This window comes from Homarus americanus, unplaced genomic scaffold, assembly GCF_018991925.1.
Source record: "Homarus americanus isolate GMGI-L3 unplaced genomic scaffold, GMGI_Hamer_2.0 scaffold31037, whole genome shotgun sequence".
NCBI lineage: Eukaryota > Metazoa > Arthropoda > Malacostraca > Decapoda > Nephropidae > Homarus > Homarus americanus.
In genome coordinates, this window is record NW_024722227.1 from 9,892,164 (window position 1) to 9,910,237 (window position 18,074).

The following is an 18,074-nucleotide window of genomic DNA, read 5'->3' on the forward strand; positions in this document are numbered from 1 at the left end:
CTTACCTTACACGTGCCTTATGTTTTGTTCATAGATTTGTGTTGTCCACTGCACATCAAATAATTCGCAATGAGTGCAAAGAAGCGGAAGTATCTTGACGAATATATTCGATTTGGATTCGTGTCTCTCCAAAAGGGTGACACAGAGGTCCCCCAGTGTGTGATATGTTACAAGACTCTGAGCAATGATGGAATGCGGCCCTCAGAGCTTGGAACGCCACTTGAGAACAACACATCCTGCTCTAGCTGACAAGCCCAAGGCATTCTTTGAAACAAAAAGACACTCCTTGAAGCAAGTTAAGTTGGACGGCAGTGGGGCATTTCGGCAACAAACTTCAAAGGTTGTTGAGGCTTCCTATGAGATCGCCATGTTGATTGCAAAGAGCAAGAAGAGCCATAACATCGGAGAGTTTCTCATAAAACCAAGCATACTCCGTGCAGCAGATCTCGTTCTGGGGAAAGACAGTGCAAACAAGCTTTCCCAAATTTCACTATCAAACGATACAGTCAAGGGAAGGATCGATGAATTGTCTCAAGACATCAAAGATCAAATTCTCGACCAAATAAGAAATTCTCCTGTTTTTGTCATCCAGTGTGACGAAACGACTGACATCGCTCAGTGTTCTCAGCTACTGATGTATGCTCGTTTCGTGTCAGGCAACAGTGTAAAAGAGGAAATGTTGTTCTGTCACCCCACGGAAAGTTGTATAACAGCAGCAGCTATTTTTCATGATGTATCAAACTTCTTTCAGGAAAACCAACTTTCGTGGGACTCGCTGGTAGGGGTGTGCACTGATGGAGCTCCAGCCATGCTTGGTCTACAGTCTGGATTCATTACAATGGTGAAAGAAAAAAATCCGTCTGTTGTAGGTACACACTACATACTTCATCGTGAATCCTTAGTATCCAGAACTTTACCTGCTGAAATGAGGGATGTCCTGAACGTGGTTATCAAGGTAGTCAACTTTATCAAAGCTGGAGCCTTAAACAGTCGTCTCTTCAAACTGCTGTGTAAGGATATGGAATCTGAACATGAAACCTTGCTTTTTCACACGAACGTACGATGGCTATCAAAGGGGAACATGCTTGGACGGCTTTATGAACTACGAGAAGAAGTAGCAATATTTCTTGATTCGATAGCTTTCAGCTATCTCTAGCTTACCTGGTGGACATCTTCGAAGCGTTGAATGCTCTCAACCTTAAACTACAAGGGAAAAACATCAACATCATCATGCACCACGACACCATTCGAACCTTCATGACCAAACTCGACCTCTGGAAGTGTCGAATTCAGCAGGGAAATACAGCCAGTTTTAGTAACTTGGATTCTGCTCTCATTCACGGTAACCTTGATTCTGAGTTACAGAAACAAATAATCACTCATCCAACTGACTTGAAAACAAAATTCATCAGATACTTCCCAGAGATAGATGAGAAGCGTGAAGCCTGGAAATTCATCAGGAACCCATTTCAATGTGAAGTAGCTGATGTTTCGGATGAAGTGCAAGAGGAGTTTCTTGAGTTGAAGTTCAACTCCACAGCTAAGGAAGACTTCAAAGAACTGGATCTTGAGACGTTCTGGGTCAAGTACCTTCCTGTTTACCCTCTGATCTCACATCAGGCTCTTCGGATTCTAACTATGTTCGGATCCACGTATCTTTGTGAAGCTGCATTTTCCACGCTCGTTGCTGTCAAGACCAAGTACAGAAACAGGCTGAACGTTGAAGGGGATTTACGTTGTGCACTCTCTGGCATTCAACCACGCATTCAAGATCTAGGAGTTAAGAAGCAGTGTCAAGTATCTCACTAATTTATACTCAATAAAAAGACTAAAAACACAATAGTTTTCATTTTTATTTAAAATCTGGGAGGGAATTTTATTCATAGATGCCAGGGGAGCGTGGAGGGAAGGACCAATTCCTAGAGGGGACATGGTAGTAAAAAGGTTAAGAATCACTGAACTAGAGATATTGGTCAGTTAGAATGATCTTGTCCGCTAAGTTCAGCGTAACAGTAGAAAGAAGGACGTCAAGAATTAAGGAAACAAGTGAGACAATAAATGATATGGTTTGGAAGGAGAAAATATAAGATTGAATGTAGATTATAGGACCAAGTGGATGCAGTGTGTGGAGTTATCAAAGTTGCTGTGCTTTTATGTAACAAGCTGGGGGCTCTACATGGTCATGAACTGCAATGGTGAAGATAAATTACGGGTTAAGAAGGAAGTGTGTCCTGGTGTGTACACGATACTGGTAGTGTGTCCTAGTGTGTACACGATAACCTAATCCCCCCCCCCCCCTAGGTAGCGTTAGACAGTTAGGATGTTTTTAATCATCAGGTGAAATAAGCCGAGGGTGCTTATCTTCAGGTGATCCTAAAATTAATAAGATGGTATTAGCCTGGCGAGTTGGAAACCCGTCACGCCACCATGACAGCAGTCAGTCACGTCTTGTGTTATCTCAAGTGGGCGTCAGGATAACCCAGGTATCGTTCATTAACTCCTGGGTCAGTCAGGTGGTCCCTCTCGCCTGTGTTGTGTTTAGATCTGAATACGAGGTTAAACATGGAGGGATCGTAGTGAATTATGGAGCACTGTTCAAGGAAATTGTGTTTTTTGCAAGACTTACTCCTCCGTAACGATAGTATAGAAAATGGTAAAAGTTGTTACAACAATAATAACAATAATAATAATAATAATAATAATAATAATAATAATAACAATAATAATAATAATAATAATAATAATAATAATAATAATAATAATAATAATAATAATAATAATAATAATAATGATGATGATGATGGATCCCTGGCACAGGACGTCAAGCCTCACGTGATTTTATGATGGGCGTCATCTTGGGGAACATGACACAACATAAAGTGGCGACAGTGTAAAAGTCATCGGTCAAATTATTTACATTATAGTTTGTAACACATTTGACGTCGAACAGTTTTGTGTAAATATATTCTGTGATTACGCTAAATAGGGATAATCACAACTGATGTTTTTACAAAATAGGTATAACTTTATTTTTATTACTGCACCTCAGTGGAAATTAATTTGTATATGGCCAAATTTGCCCTGGTTCGTTTCAGGCGTCGCATAGCAAAAATATGCATGTAGTAGGTAAGGTAATGGCAGGGGAGGTTAAGTTAGGTTAGACCTCGTTAGGTAAGGTTAGATTAGGTTTTCTATAAAAGGTTTCATTAATGAGTGTTATAATGATCTACAATTATTATTCTACATGATCGTGTATGGGCGGTTCGAAAACAAAATATATTATAGTGTTCGCTATTAGGTAAATGTCCCCCAATTTTAGAGTAACATAATGGTCATTAATTCCCAAGATATTCCCCCTCAAATCACCCAGTGACCCTTGGTTATTGAGGGAGGAAGGTGAAGAGATCTTTGGCTGCGAGGGAAAGAGGAAAAGAGATTTGTGTTGGGAGTGGGGAGGGAGAGAGAGAGAGATCTTTACTGAGGGATAGGGAGGGAGGGAAGGAGGGGCCTCGGTTAAAGTTTTCCTTGTTGAGTAAGAGTGAGGGATCAAGTGATGGACTGTGTCAAGGGTGTAACGAGAGAGGCACAGCTATGACTCGGATTTATTGAGATGGAGAAAGAGAGAAGGAAAGAGAAAAAGCGAGAGCGAGAGATGAAAGCATAAAAACATACCAACAACTGCGACCTGTCGTATGTTACTCACAACTCTTTCACTGATTGCACTTCCATTCACCGTGACGCAGCCAGTTGGAGGTTCTGGCTGTCGTCGCAGCGTGGTGGTGGTGCCAGAACGAACGAACACCTTAACCACCAGAGTAAGTAAGGGTGTCACTCACCAGGTAACAGGTGATAAGGCACTAATCGGTACTGACCATCTAGAAAGCTGTAGTCGTCATCATCACAAGGTGGAATTCTAAGCGTCCACGAGTATACCTGCAAAAGATATCACTCACGATGACAAGCCTTCACCCGACCACCAGATGAACGTTTTCTCTTTCACAACATGGAGTCTGGATGATTCTCCAGGTCAGTATTGTAAGATTTAAAAAACGTATTAAAAAAATCCTCACAGGTTCATTGAAAGGGAAGCGATTTGGAGAGAGATGAACAGTATGGTGATTAGGTTAAGTTATGTTAGGTTACAGGGCGTGTAGAAGTCGGATAGATGGAAAAAATTGCTAGAGGGTGAGTGGAAATTATACAGAACTAACTTAACACACCCACAATAAACGCACTCCACACCACGCAACTTGCACCCCACAACACACCACACAACACTTACCACACACCACACAACACTTACCACACACCACACAACACTTACCACACACCACACAACACTTACCACACACCACACAACACTTACCACACACCACAATACATACCCCACCTGCTGCACGGACAGCAGGTGGATGAGTGCTCGCAGGGCCACCACAGCCGGGTTATGCTCATAATTACAAAGCCAAGATACAAAATGTCTGCATTACGTTATTTGTCACTAGCAAACGAAATCTCCTAAGCTTCACTGTTAGAATGTTCTAAGGATCGCTACCAGTTTTTGATGAACAGTTGGGAATTGAGGGACGTCTGGCCATCTCCCCTCACCCTCTTTCTTTTTCATTCCTCACCAGCCAGCATGCAGTGTGGCAGAGGACACAGGAGGGAGGAGGATCTGGCCAGTCATGGTGATCTACCATTTATAAAACCTGTGTGTACCCGAGACCATTATATTGTTCTCATTGTTGTCATCTATTAAGCTCCCACCCCCACGACCCCCTCACCAGCTCGTGAGGACCAGAGGAGAGAAAAAGTCACTTAAGCAATGGAGAAAATAACGTTTCCACCAAAATGGTAATCCGTAGAAGGAATAAAGCCATCTAGTCAAGGAGACAGCGGTCCCCTATAACTCACTCACCCTTACTCACACTCCCCTTACTCACACACTCACCCTTACTCACACACTCACCCTTATTCACACTCAACCTTACTCACACTAACTCACACTCACCCTAACTGTATTAGCCTCTGTCACATTAATATTATATAAATATGAGCCAATGACATATATTCATTATATACATTCTATCACCCAGACTATTGAGCATACAGCTACATAAGCACTTGTTCTGTCACACCTCCTAGGGTGGACAGCCCATAAAACTACAGACTCAACCTTCAGTGTGTGGGTAGGCTGTTTAGTTAATGGCCGTGTTGAAGTGTGGTTACTCTCCAACCACCAGTCACCAGACTCAAGAGAGTTCAGCCCAGTTCTCACCAGTTCACAGCCTGACACAATGCCCTAAAGTCGTGTTGTGAGACCAACTCTCCAGGCTGTACCTCTCTCTAAATATATCAGCTAATTACAAGCTAATAGCTAATGCTCATTAGTCTGTCAATACCAAATAATTGTACAGACATAACTACCCAATATAACTAGAAAATCACCAAGTGTGTTTACATTAAACCAAGGAACAACGAGTGAAGAGAACATCACCTGTGTGTCTTGTTCAACTTACAAGCTAAGATAATTACAAGTACAACCCAGGACAGCTGTGAGGATAATCAACTATCAACCAATCTACGACTGCAATAAAGGTGACACGCCGTGAGATTACCTGATATATCACTCGGCTGCGTCAGTGGTACCACACTCACCCTAAGTCAGGCTCACCTTTACTCACACTAACTCACACTCGCCCTTACACTAACTCTAACTCACACTCACCCTAACTCACCCTTACTCACACTCACTCTAACTCACAAACTCACCCTAACTCACACACTCACCCTTACTCACACACTCACCATTACTCACACACTCATCCTTACTCACACACTCACCCTTACTCACACACTCACCTATTGTAAGACTGAACTCACCAGAAGAGGATATTACATATAGGTAGAATATTTATAGGAGAAGGAATGTAAAGAAAGGAAAAGCTTGGTAGCGTGGCCGGTTAGTTATTTACACTGCGCCAATATACTTATCTTATCTCATATGTCAATACACATATATTAAGTATCACGTAGTACGTTCTTAAGGGACAACTTCTCAAACACCACTTCGATACAACTATTTATTAATTCACTCAATGACATGGACACATCAATATCAATATTATATCGGAGTTCCTAGCACATCATTTTTACGTTACTCGCCACTGACTCGGACACAAACACGGAAGGAATTCACTTCCCACAGTAGGTAACTCACCCTAGGAATCGTTCTGACAAAGACTCACGTGTAACCTAACGTAGGCCCAGTGGGTGCTCGCTGGGCTGCCTCCTATGGGAGAATCTGCTTACTTGGTGATGCCAGGGTCTCCCTCCCGACCAGGGGAGGAGACGAGCGTGTTTATCTGCTTAAGTGAACAGAATGACGACCCGGACGGGAAAGAGATGACAGTAACCAGACTGACAGAATGACAATGAAGAGAACCCCTGTGGGTGGGACTGCAGGGCCTTTATATGGGGGAGGAACAGCTGGTGTTTGACCTCCGCCAATTAACACTAAACTGGTTAGATCTGGACGGCTGTGTCCAGGTGTGGTCATGCCCAGGTATGTCTTGCCTAGGTGAGGTTGTAGGTCAAGTCCCCCGCTAATTCAAGTAATTAGCGGACGAGGTCAGGTCCCTTGGGCCCCGACCCAAGGTGTGTCTTCCTGGTATGTGGTGGTACCACGAGGTCTGTACCCACTCATAAGAACATAAGAACATAAGAATGGAGGAAACTGCAGCTGGCCTATTGGCCCATACTGGGCAGTCCCATTTACACCCAACCCCTATTGCTCATATAAGCATCCAACCTATGTTTGAAGCTATTCAGCGTATTCGAGTTAATGATGATATTTGGTAACTTGTTCCATACATCCACTACTCTGTTTCCAAACCAGTGTTTACCTATTTCACGCCTAAATCTAAATTTATCTAATTTAAAAACCATTGTTACGAGTTCGCTCCTGGTTGGATAGTTTGAGTACCTTTGTTATGTCCCCTTTGTTTAGCCCTGACTTCCACTTATACACCTCTATCAGGTCGCCCCTCGCTCTACGTCTGTCGAGGGAGTGCAAATTAAGATGCTTTAACCTGTCTCTATACTCAAGGTTCCTAATGCCCGGGATTAGTCTTGTCATTCTCCTCTGAATTCTTTCCAATGATTCTATATCCGTCCTGTAATACGGTGACCAGAACTGAACTGCGTAATCCAGGTGTGGTCTCACAAGGGCAAGATACAGTTTTAGGATGACCTCGCTAGTCTTGTAACTATCACTCCTTTGTATGAACCCAAGTACTTTATTAGCCTTGTTATGAGCAAAAACACATTGTTTACTTGGCTTAAGGTTCCTACTTATAATTACTCCTAAATCTCTCTCGCAGCTGGATTCGTTGTTCATCTGGTATCTGGTTTCCCTGTTTACATCTCCTATACTGAGTACTTTACATTTGTCCATGTTGAATTTCATCTGCCATTTTTCAGACCATTCGAAAAATTTTTTTAGATCTTCCTGTAGTTTTGTGGAGTCCTCGTCAGATTTAATAACACGTCCTATTTTAGTGTCATCAGCAAATTTACTTATGTTGCTGTCTATGCCGATATCTATGTCGTTTATGTATATAATAAATAATAATGGTCCAAGTACTGAGCCTTGGGGAACTCCACTTGTGACGTTGCTCCAATGGGACTTAATGCCGTTAATGCTCACTCGCTGTTTCCTGTCCTGTAACCACGCCCTAATCCATTTAAGGATGTTACCTTTGATGCCATGTGCTTCTACCTTTCTAATTAGTCTTTCGTGGGGGACTCTGTCGAAGGCTTTGCTAAAGTCGAGATATACCACATCATAATTGTGCCCCTCGTCCACCGATTCGAAAACTGATGAAAAGAATGTTAATAGATTAGTTAGACAAGAACGTCCGCTTGTGAAGCCATGCTGGGAATCATTGATCAATAGGTGCTTCTCCAGGTGATTTCGTATAGAGTTTGAAATGATTGCTTCCAGTAATTTGCCTACTATTGATGTTAGACTGATTGGGCGGTAGTTAGAGGATAGTGATCTATCCCCCTTCTTGAAAATCGGTATTACATTCGCTATCCTCCAGGATTCTGGTACTACACCTGTTTTTAAGGACATGTTAAACAACTTTGCTAAGGGCATACTAAGCTCTTCCTTACATTCCTTTAATACTCTGGCAAATATCTCATCGGGACCAGGTGACTTATTAGGCTTTAGTTTGTCTATTTGCTTACTAACATCGTTACTAGTCACTACTATCTCGCTTAATTTGTTTTCTTCACTATCTCTGAATAGAGTTGGTGCCTCGGGTATCATGTTTAAATTTTCAGTGGTGTAAACTGTTGAAAAATATTTATTCAAATTATTGCTCATTTCTCCGTCGTTATCAGTGAGCTCGCCGGTATCTGACCGTATTGGTCCAATCTTTTCTCGTGTTTTAGTTTGATACATTTGGTAGAATCCTTTGGGGTTTGTCTTCGGCTCCCTTGCTATCCTTACCTCATTATTCCTCTTGGCTTTCCTTATCTCGGTTTTAACCCTACTCGCCAATATCTTATAATAATCCTGGAGGTAAATTTCGCCATGCTTTATCTTCTACCTATAGCCTTCCTTTGGCCAATGATGTTCTTTAAATAATTTATCCATCCATTTAGGGTCATTGTTGTCTGATCTGAATTTTTTGTATGGTATGTTCTGCCTTTGTGCATTAAGTAACTCATTATTTAAATTGTCGTGGAACTCGGCAATCTCAGATCTCGTTATCAGGTCGGAGTCATCTGTCAGGTTCATGGCCAAAAGCAACACCCCCTCTCTCAGCTGCCTCTTTAAACTGTCAAAGTTTGCCCTTCTGAAATCTGGTACTTCAGTGGAATTTTCCTTACATCTGCCCTGAAAATCTAACTGGAATCTAATTTTTTTGTGATCGCTGTTTGCAAGTTCGTTCCCTACCTCGACATTGCTAATGAGGTTTTCTCTGTTCGACAGAACTAAATCGAATATATTATTACCCCGGGTGGGTTCGGTTATATGTTGACTTAGAAAACAGTCCTGGATCGTCTCGAGAAAATCCTCTGATTCTGAGTTACCCGTAAGGTCAGTCCAATCTATTTGACCAAGGTTAAAGTCGCCTACTATACAGACTTTGTTGTGTATGGGAGCCCTGTGCATTTCATCCCAGATAAATCGCTCATTGACTCTATCAAGATTGGGAGGTCTATATATTACTCCTGTGATTAATTTTTCCCTACCGTCGCTTAATTCTATCCAAATTGTTTCTGTTTTCCGCTCAGTTTTTATTTCCTTATTTATTTCACAGTTCAGATTATCGCTAACATAGATTGCTACTCCGCCTCCTTTCCTGGTCTGCCTATCGGTATGGAACAATTTGTAGCCCGCAATTTGGTATTCGACCGGCAACTCACGTGAGCCTAGGTTGATCCATGTTTCAGTGAATGCTATTATATCGATTTTTTCGGTACATACCAAGGCCCTAATATCATCCATTTTGTTTCTCATACTTCTACTGTTCGCGTAGTAGACATTTAAGTTAGTCGTGTTGTGAGTCCTCCCTTTATCGCGCTTAGTTTTAAACTCCCTGTTTAATTTAGTTTTGTCATCATTCCTAACACTATTTCCCTGTAATCTTTTACTTTGTTTACCCGCTTCCACTGCAGTTTCCCCCACTCCCGTGCCCATATGTTCCCCTTGCAGTTTAAAGACTTCGATATTCTTTGAACTGCCCCCTCTAGAGACCCAGCCAGGGTTGCCACCCCATCCCGAGACAGGTGCACCCCATCCCTAGCATAAAGGTCCCTTCTGCCGTAGAAGTTGTCCCAGTTGTCAATGACCTTTCCCCTAGTGAGGTCAGATCACAACTGAGTGTGCTGTAACTCTGGGATGTAAGCTATAGTCTGATAATCATTCATTACACACCCTTACTCTCACACTCACCCTAACTGACACTCACCCTAACTCACACTCACCCTAAATCACACTCACCCTTACTCTCACACTCACCCTAACTCACACTCACCCACACTACCACTCATTTACTCTCAAACTCACCCTAACTCACACTCACCTAACTCACCCTAACACACTCACCCTAACTCACACTATTCACGCTCCCCTAACGCACACTCACCCTAACTCACGCTCCCCTAACTCAAACTCACCCTAACTCCTCCACCCTAACTCACCCTAACACACTCACCCTAACTCACACTAAATCCTCTCACCCTAACTCACTCCTGACTCGCTCCCCTAACTCCTCACCTAACTCACGCTCCCTAACTCACATTCACCCAACTCACACTAAATCACGCTCAACCCTGCTTACACTCACCCTAACTCACGCTCACCCTAACTCACTCCACCATTACTCACACTCATCCCTAACTCACACTCACACTAAATCAGTTCACCTCACTCACCTAACTCACCCTAACTTACACTCACCTCTCACACTAAATCACACTCACCCTAACTCACACTCACCCTTACTCACACTATCCCTAACACATCTCACCCTAACTCTAATCACGCTCACCCTAACTCACTCTCTCACCCTAAATCCCCTTACTCACCTAACTCACTAAATCACATCATTCCTCTGCTCCTCACCTAACTCACACTCCACCATTACTCACACTCATCTTAACTCACACTCACACTAAATCCACGTTCACCCTAACTCCTCACCCTAACTTACACTCACCCTAACTTACACTCACCCTAACTCACACCTAAATCACACTCACCCTAACTCACACTCACCCTTACTCACCTATCCTGACTTACATCTCACCCAAACTCACATTAAATCACGCTCACCCTAACTCACACTCACCCTAACTCACGCTCACCCTAACTCCTACTTACCTCACCCCTACTCACCCCTAACTCACCTAACTCCACTAAATCACACTCACCTAATTCACACTCACCCTTACTCACACTCACCTAACTCACGCTCACCCTATCCACTCACCATTACTCACACTCACCCTAACTCACTCCACTCTAACTCACACTCACCCCATCTCACACTCACCCAATACCACTCAAATCACACCTCACCCTAACTCACACTCACCCTAACCCATGCCCACCCTAACTCACACTCACCCTAACTCACGCTCACCCTAACTCACCCCTAACTTACACTCACCCTAACTCACACTATATCACACTTCACACTTAACTCACACTCACCCTAACTCACACTCACCCTAACCTGCGCTCACCCTAACTCACCCCAACTCACACTCACCCCAACTCACGCCTCACTAACTCACACTCACCCTAACTCACACTCATCCTAACTCACCCTAAATCACACCTCACCCTAACTCACACTCCAAATCATGCCTCACCCCATCTCACCCTAACCATCACCACCCTATCTCACACTCACCCTAGCTCACACTCTCACCCTAACTCACACTCACCTCAACTCACGCTCACCCTAACTCACACTCACCCCAACCTCACACTCACCCCAACTCACACCATCCCAACTCACCAACTCTACACTCACCCCAACTCACACTCTCACCCTAACTCACACTCATCCTAACTCACCCAACTCACACTCCACCCCAACGCACACTCACCCTAACTCACACTCACCCTAACTCACACTCACCCTAACTCACACTCACCCTAACTCACGCCACCCCTAACTCACACTCACCCTAACTCACGCTCAACATCTTAACTTATACTCACCCTAACTCACACTCACCCTAACTCACCCTAACTAACACACACCCCTAACTCACACTAAATCACACTCACCCCAACTCACACTCACCCTAACTCACGCCTGCCAACTCACACCTCCACCCTAACTCACGCTCACCCTAACTCACCCCTAACTCACACTCACACCCTAACTCACCCTAACTTTCACTCACCCTAACTCACATTCGCCCTAACTCACACTCACTGTAACTCACGATCACCCTAACTCACACTCACCCTAACTCACACTCACCCTAACCTCACACTCACCCTAACTCACACTCACCCTAACTCAACCTAACTCACACTCACCCTACCACACTCACACCCCTAACCCACACTCACCCTAACTCACACTCACTTAACTCACCCTAACTCACACTCACCCTAACGCACACACTAAATCACACTCACCCTAACTCACACTCACCCCTTAACTCACCCTAACTCACACTCACCCTAGCGCACACTAAATCACACTCACCCAACTCACACTCACCCAAAATCACCCAAACTCACACTCATCCTAAATCACACAAAATCACGCTCACCCTAATTTCACACTCACACTAAATCACGCTCCACCCTAACTCACACCTCACCCTAACTCACGCCCCTAACTCACACTCACCTCAACTCACGCCCCTAACTCACACTCACCCTAACTCACACTAAATCACGCTCAACCTAACCTCACACTCACCCTAACTCACGCTCACCCTAACTCACACTCACCATTACTCACACTCATCCTAACTCACACCACACTAAATCACGTTCACCCAACTCACCTCCACCACACCCTCACCCCAACTCACACTAATCACACTCACCCCATACATCTCACCCAACATTAATCACGCCCACCCTAACTCACACTCACCCTAACTCCGCTCACCCTAACTCACCCTAACTTACACTCACCCTAACTCACACTCACCCTAACTCACGCCCACCCTAGCTCACACCTCACCACACTCACACTCACCTCCAGCTCACTCACCCCTAACTCACACTCACCCAACTCACACTCACCATTACCACACTCACCCTAACTCACCACCACTACTCACGCTACCCCACCCACTACCCCCACTCACACTCAACACACCTCACCACTCCCTCTCACCCCAACCACACTCACCCAACTCCACTCACCCCTACTCACACTCCTCTAAACACACTAAATCACGCTCACCCCAATTTCACACTCACACTAAATCACGCTCACCCTAACTCACACTCACCCCTAACTCACCTCACCATTACTCACACTCACCATTACTCACACTCACCTAAATCACACTCACCCAACTCACACTCACCCTAACTCACCCAAACTCACACTCACCCTAAATCACACTAAATCACGCCCACCCATTTCCACCACACTAAATCACGCTGACCCTAACTCACACTCTCCCTAACTCACGCTCCCCAACTCACCTCACCCTAACCTCACGCCCCCAACTCCACACTCACCCTAACTCACACCAAATCACGCCCAACCTAACCCACACTCCCCAACTCACGCTCACCCTAACTCACACTTACCCTAACCACACTCACCATTACCTCACACTCACCCAACTCACTCTCACCCTAACTCACACTCACCCTAACTCACCTCACCCTAACTCACACTCACCTCTAACTCACCCTCACCACACCACACTCACCCTAACTCACGCCTCACACCCTAACTCACACTCTACCCTAACTCACACCACCCTAACTCACTCACCCCAACTCACACTCACCATTACTCACACTCACCCTAACTCACACTCACCCTAACTCACACTCACCATTGCTCTGTAGTGCCAAGATGTTTATAAACAAGAATGATGGCGACTGAAGAAGGAGTACTACATTGCGGTGTCTTTGGTTAAAGTTAGCTTGTGCTGCAAAGAACTCTGTGTATGGTAAGCCATTATTCTCACAGAACACCGCTAAGACCCACGCCGTGATAAATGTAACCGTAGCAACCACCCAGTTTGTTTTGTAGCGCGCAATGACGTCACAAACAGTTCAGCCCCCAATCTGATTTTCCGCAACTGAACACAGCCCACAGGTATCTTTCCGACCAAGACTTTTGTAATTAATTCCGAACAATTCAGTTGTTCTCGGATACTCAAAACTTAAGGGGAAGTTTTAAAGCCTTAAACTAAGAAGCCGCGGCTAGCCTGAGGTTCTTGAACTTATTTCATAATAAAGATGAGTGGGCTATGGTCTTAGGAACAGGTTTCAACTTATCTGATATAAAGCATCCGCAGACGTTCGACGGGGTTGTACCAGTTGTTGAAACTGCCAGGTAACAGTGAGGCCCACCTGTAAGTACCAGGTAACAGTGTGGTCCACCTGTAAGTACCAGGTAACAGTGTGGTCCATCTGTAAGTACCAGGTAACAGTGTGGTCCACCTGTAAGTACCAGGTAAAGTGGTCCACCTGTAAGTACCAGGTAACAGTGTGGTCCATTTGTAAGTACCAGGTAACAGTGTGGTCCACCTGCAAAGGCCCAGGTAACAGTGTGGTCCACCTGTAAGTACCAGGTAACAGTGTGGTCCATCTGTAAGTAACAGGTAACAGTGTGGTCCATCTGTAAGTACTATGTAACAGTGTGGTCCATCTGTAAGTACAAAGGTATCTCTATGGTCCATCTGTAAGTACCAGGTAACCCTGTGGTCCATCTGTAAGTACCAGGTAACAGTGTGGTCCATCTGTAAGTACTATGTAACAGTGTGGTCCATCTGTAAGTACAAAGGTATCTCTATGGTCCATCTGTAAGTACCAGAACCCTGTGGTCCATCTGTGAAGTGCAACAGTAGTCCATCTGTAAGTACAGGTAACAGTGTGTCCATCTGTAAGTACTATGTAACAGTGTTCCATCTGTAAGTACAAAGGCATTCTATGGTCCATCTGTGGTACCAGGTAACCCTGTGGTCCATCCAGGTACCAGGTAACAGTGTGGTCCATCTGTAAGTACTATGCAACAGTGTGGGTCCATCTGTAAGTACAATGTGCATCTCTATGGTCCATCTGTGGCGCCAGGCATCCCCGGGTCCATCTGTAAGTACCAGGTAACAGTGTAGTCCATCTGTAAGCACCAGGTAACAGTGTGGTCCATCTGTAAGACTATGTAACAGTATGGTCCATCTGTAAGTACCAGGTAACAGTGTGGTCCATCTGTAAGTACCAAGTAACCCTGTGGTCCATCTGTATACCAGGTAACAGTGTGGTCCATCTGTAAGTACTATGTAACAGTAGTGGTCCATCTGTAGTACCAAGTAACCCTGTGGTCCATCTGTAGTACGAACAGTGTGGTCCATCTAAGTACCAGGTAACTGGTGTGGTCCATCTGTAAGTAACAGGTAACCTGTGGTCCATCTGTAAGTACCAGGTAACCCCATCCATCTGAAGTACCAGGTAACAGTGTGGTCCACCTGTAAGTACCAGGTAACAGTGTCGTCCACCTGTAAGTACCAGGCAACAGTGTGGTCCATCTGTAAGTACCAGGTAACGCAGGGTCACCTGGTACTGGTAACAGTGTGGTCCCCTGTGTGCCTGGTAACGTGTGAGGTCCATCTGAAGACCAGAAACAGTGTGGTCCACCTGTAAGTGCCCAGGTAACAGTGTGGCCCACCCATAAGTACCAGGTCTGGTGTGGTCCATCTTGTATACCAGGTAACAGTGTTGTCCACCTAAGTACTAGGTAACAGTGTGTCCACCTGTAAGTAACAGGCAACAGTGACAGGTAACAGTGTGGTCCACCTGTAAGTACCAGGTAACAGTGTGGTCCACCTGTAGTACCAGGTACAATGTGGCCCATCTGTAAGTACCAGGTAACAGTGTGGTCCACCTGTAAGTACCGGGTAACAGTGTGGTTCATCTGTAAGTACCAGGTAACAGTGTGGTTCATCTGTAAGTACCAGGTAACAGTGTGGTCCACCTAGGTACCAGGTAACAGTGTGGTCCACCTGTATTTATTTAGGTAACAGTGTGGTCCATCTGTAAAGGTCACAGTGCAGTGGTCCACCTGTAAGTATCAGGTAACACTGTGGTCCATCTGTAAGTACCAGGTAACAGTGTGGTCCACCTGCAGGTACCAGGTAACAATGTGGTCAGGTAGCAGTGTGGTCCACCTGTGGTGCCAGGTAACAGTGTGGTCCACCTGTAGCTACCAGGTAACAGTGTGGTCCATCTGTAAGTACCAGGTAACAGTATGGCCCACCTGTAAGTACCAGGTAACAGTGTGGTCCATCTGTAAGTACCAGGTAACAGTGTGGGCCACCTGTGGAATTACCAGGTAACAATGTGGTCCAGGTAGCAGTGTGGTCCACCTGTAAGTACCAGGTAACAGTGTGGTCCACCTGTAACTACCAGGTAACAGTGTGGTCCATCTGTAAGTACCAGGTAACAGTATGGTCACCTGTAAGTGCCAGGTAACAGTGTGGTCCTGCTAACAGTGTGGTCCATCTGTAAGTACCAGGTAACAGTGTGGTCCACCTGTAAGTACCAGGTAACAGTGTGAGTCCATCTGTAAGTACCAGGTAACAGTGTGGTCACCTGAAAGTACCAGGTAACAGTGTGGTCCACCTGTAAGAACCAGTAGCCAGTGTGGTCACCTGTAATTACCAAACAACGTGGTCCATCTGTAAGTACTCAGGTAACAGTGTGGTCCACCTGCAATTACCAGAGTAACGTGTGGTACCGGAGTAACAGTGTGGTCCATCTGTAAGTACCAGTAACAGTGTGGTTACCTGTAAGTGCAGTATTGGTCCCATCTGTAGTGCCAGGTAACAGTGTGGTCCATCTGTAGTAACAGGTAACCTGGTCCATCTGTAAGTGCTAGGTAATGGTGTGGTCATCTGTAAGTGCCAGGTAACCTGTGGTCCACCTGTAAGTTCCAGGTAACCCTGTGGTGTATCTGAAGTACCAGGTAACAGTGTGGTCACCTGTAAGTGGGTAACAGTGTCGTCACCTGTAAGTACCAGGTAACAGTGTGGTCCAGGTAAGGTGTGGTCCCTGTAAGTGCCAGGTAACAGTGTGGTCCACCTGTAAGTACCAGGTAACGAGTGGTATCACGAGTACCAGGAAACAGTGTGGTCCACCTGTAAGTACCAGGTAACAGTGTGGTCCACCTGTAATTCCAGGTCGCAGTGTGGTCCATCTGTAAGTGCCAGGCAGTGTGGGGTCACCTGTAAGTACCAGTAACAGTGTGTCCACCTGTAAGTTCCAGGTAACAGTGTGGTCCAGGTAACAGTGTGATTACCTGTAGTACCGGGTAACAGTGTGGGTCACTTGTAAGTACTCGGGTAACAGTGTGGCTGCTGATGCCAGGTAACGTGTGGTCCACCTGTAAGTACCAGGTAACAGTGTGTTCTCATGTAAGTACCAGGTAACAGTGTGGTCCACCTGTAGTACCAGGTAACAATGTGGGTCCATCTGTAAGTACCAGGTAACAGTGTGGTCACCTGTAAGTACCAGGTAACAGTGTTGGTCTTTTACTTGGTCTGGTAACAGTGTGGTCATCTGTAAGTGCAAGTAACAGTGTTGGTCCACCTGTAGGATGCAGGTAACAATGTGGTCAGGTAGCAGTGTGGTCCTGCAGTGCCAGGTGACAGTGTGGTCCTGTAACTACCAGGTAACAGTGTGGTCCATTTTGATGCCAGGTAACAGTATGGTCACCTGTAAGTACCGGGTAGTGTGGTCCATCTGTAAATGCCAGGTAACGGGCCCACCTGTAAGTACCAGGCCAACAGTGTGGTCCCTGTAAAAGTACCGAGGTAACAGTGTTGGTCCATCTGTAAATTACCAGGTAACAGTGTGGTCACCTGCAAATAGCCAGATAACAGTGTGGTTCATCTGTAAGTGATCCAGGTAACAGTGTGGTCCACCTGAAAGTGCCAGGTAACAGTGTGGTCACCTGTGAGAACCAGGTAACAGTGTGGTCCTGTAGTACCGTGTAGTTTGGTCCACCTGCAGGTAACAGTGTGGTCCATCTGTAAGTACCGGGTAACAGTGATCCATCTGTAAGTACCGTAAGTGGTGGGCCACCTGTTAAATACCGGGTAACAGTGTGTTCCAGGTAATATTGTGGTTCACCTGTAGTACCAGGTAACAGTGTGGTCACCTGTGTCTGGGTAACAGTGTGGTCCACTTGTAAGTACCAGGTAACAGTGTGGGTCACCTGTAGGTACCAGGTAACAGTGTGGTCAGGTAACAGTGTGGTCCACCTGTAGTACCAGGTAACAGTGTGGTCCCTGTAGTACCAGATAACAGTGTGGTTCACCTGTAAGTACTAGGTAACAGT

General features: G+C 45.2%; 1 protein-coding gene across 1 annotated transcript; it reads left to right on the forward strand.

Annotated features, from left to right (window-relative positions):
• Positions 1-187: 187 nt before the first annotated feature.
• On the forward strand, positions 188-9,348 carry LOC121862514 (SCAN domain-containing protein 3-like). The gene is made up of 2 exons (XM_042360820.1): positions 188-636; positions 9,333-9,348. Exons 1-2 carry the CDS (start codon positions 188-190, stop codon positions 9,346-9,348), a joined length of 465 nt encoding a protein of 154 aa, XP_042216754.1.
• The last annotated feature ends 8,726 nt before the right edge of the window (positions 9,349-18,074 follow it).

What these genes read in the sequence shown, in the direction of transcription:
- LOC121862514 (XM_042360820.1), top strand. Translation starts at nt 188, where the DNA reads ATGGAATGCGGCCCTCAGAGCTTGGAACGCCACTTGAGAACAACACAT.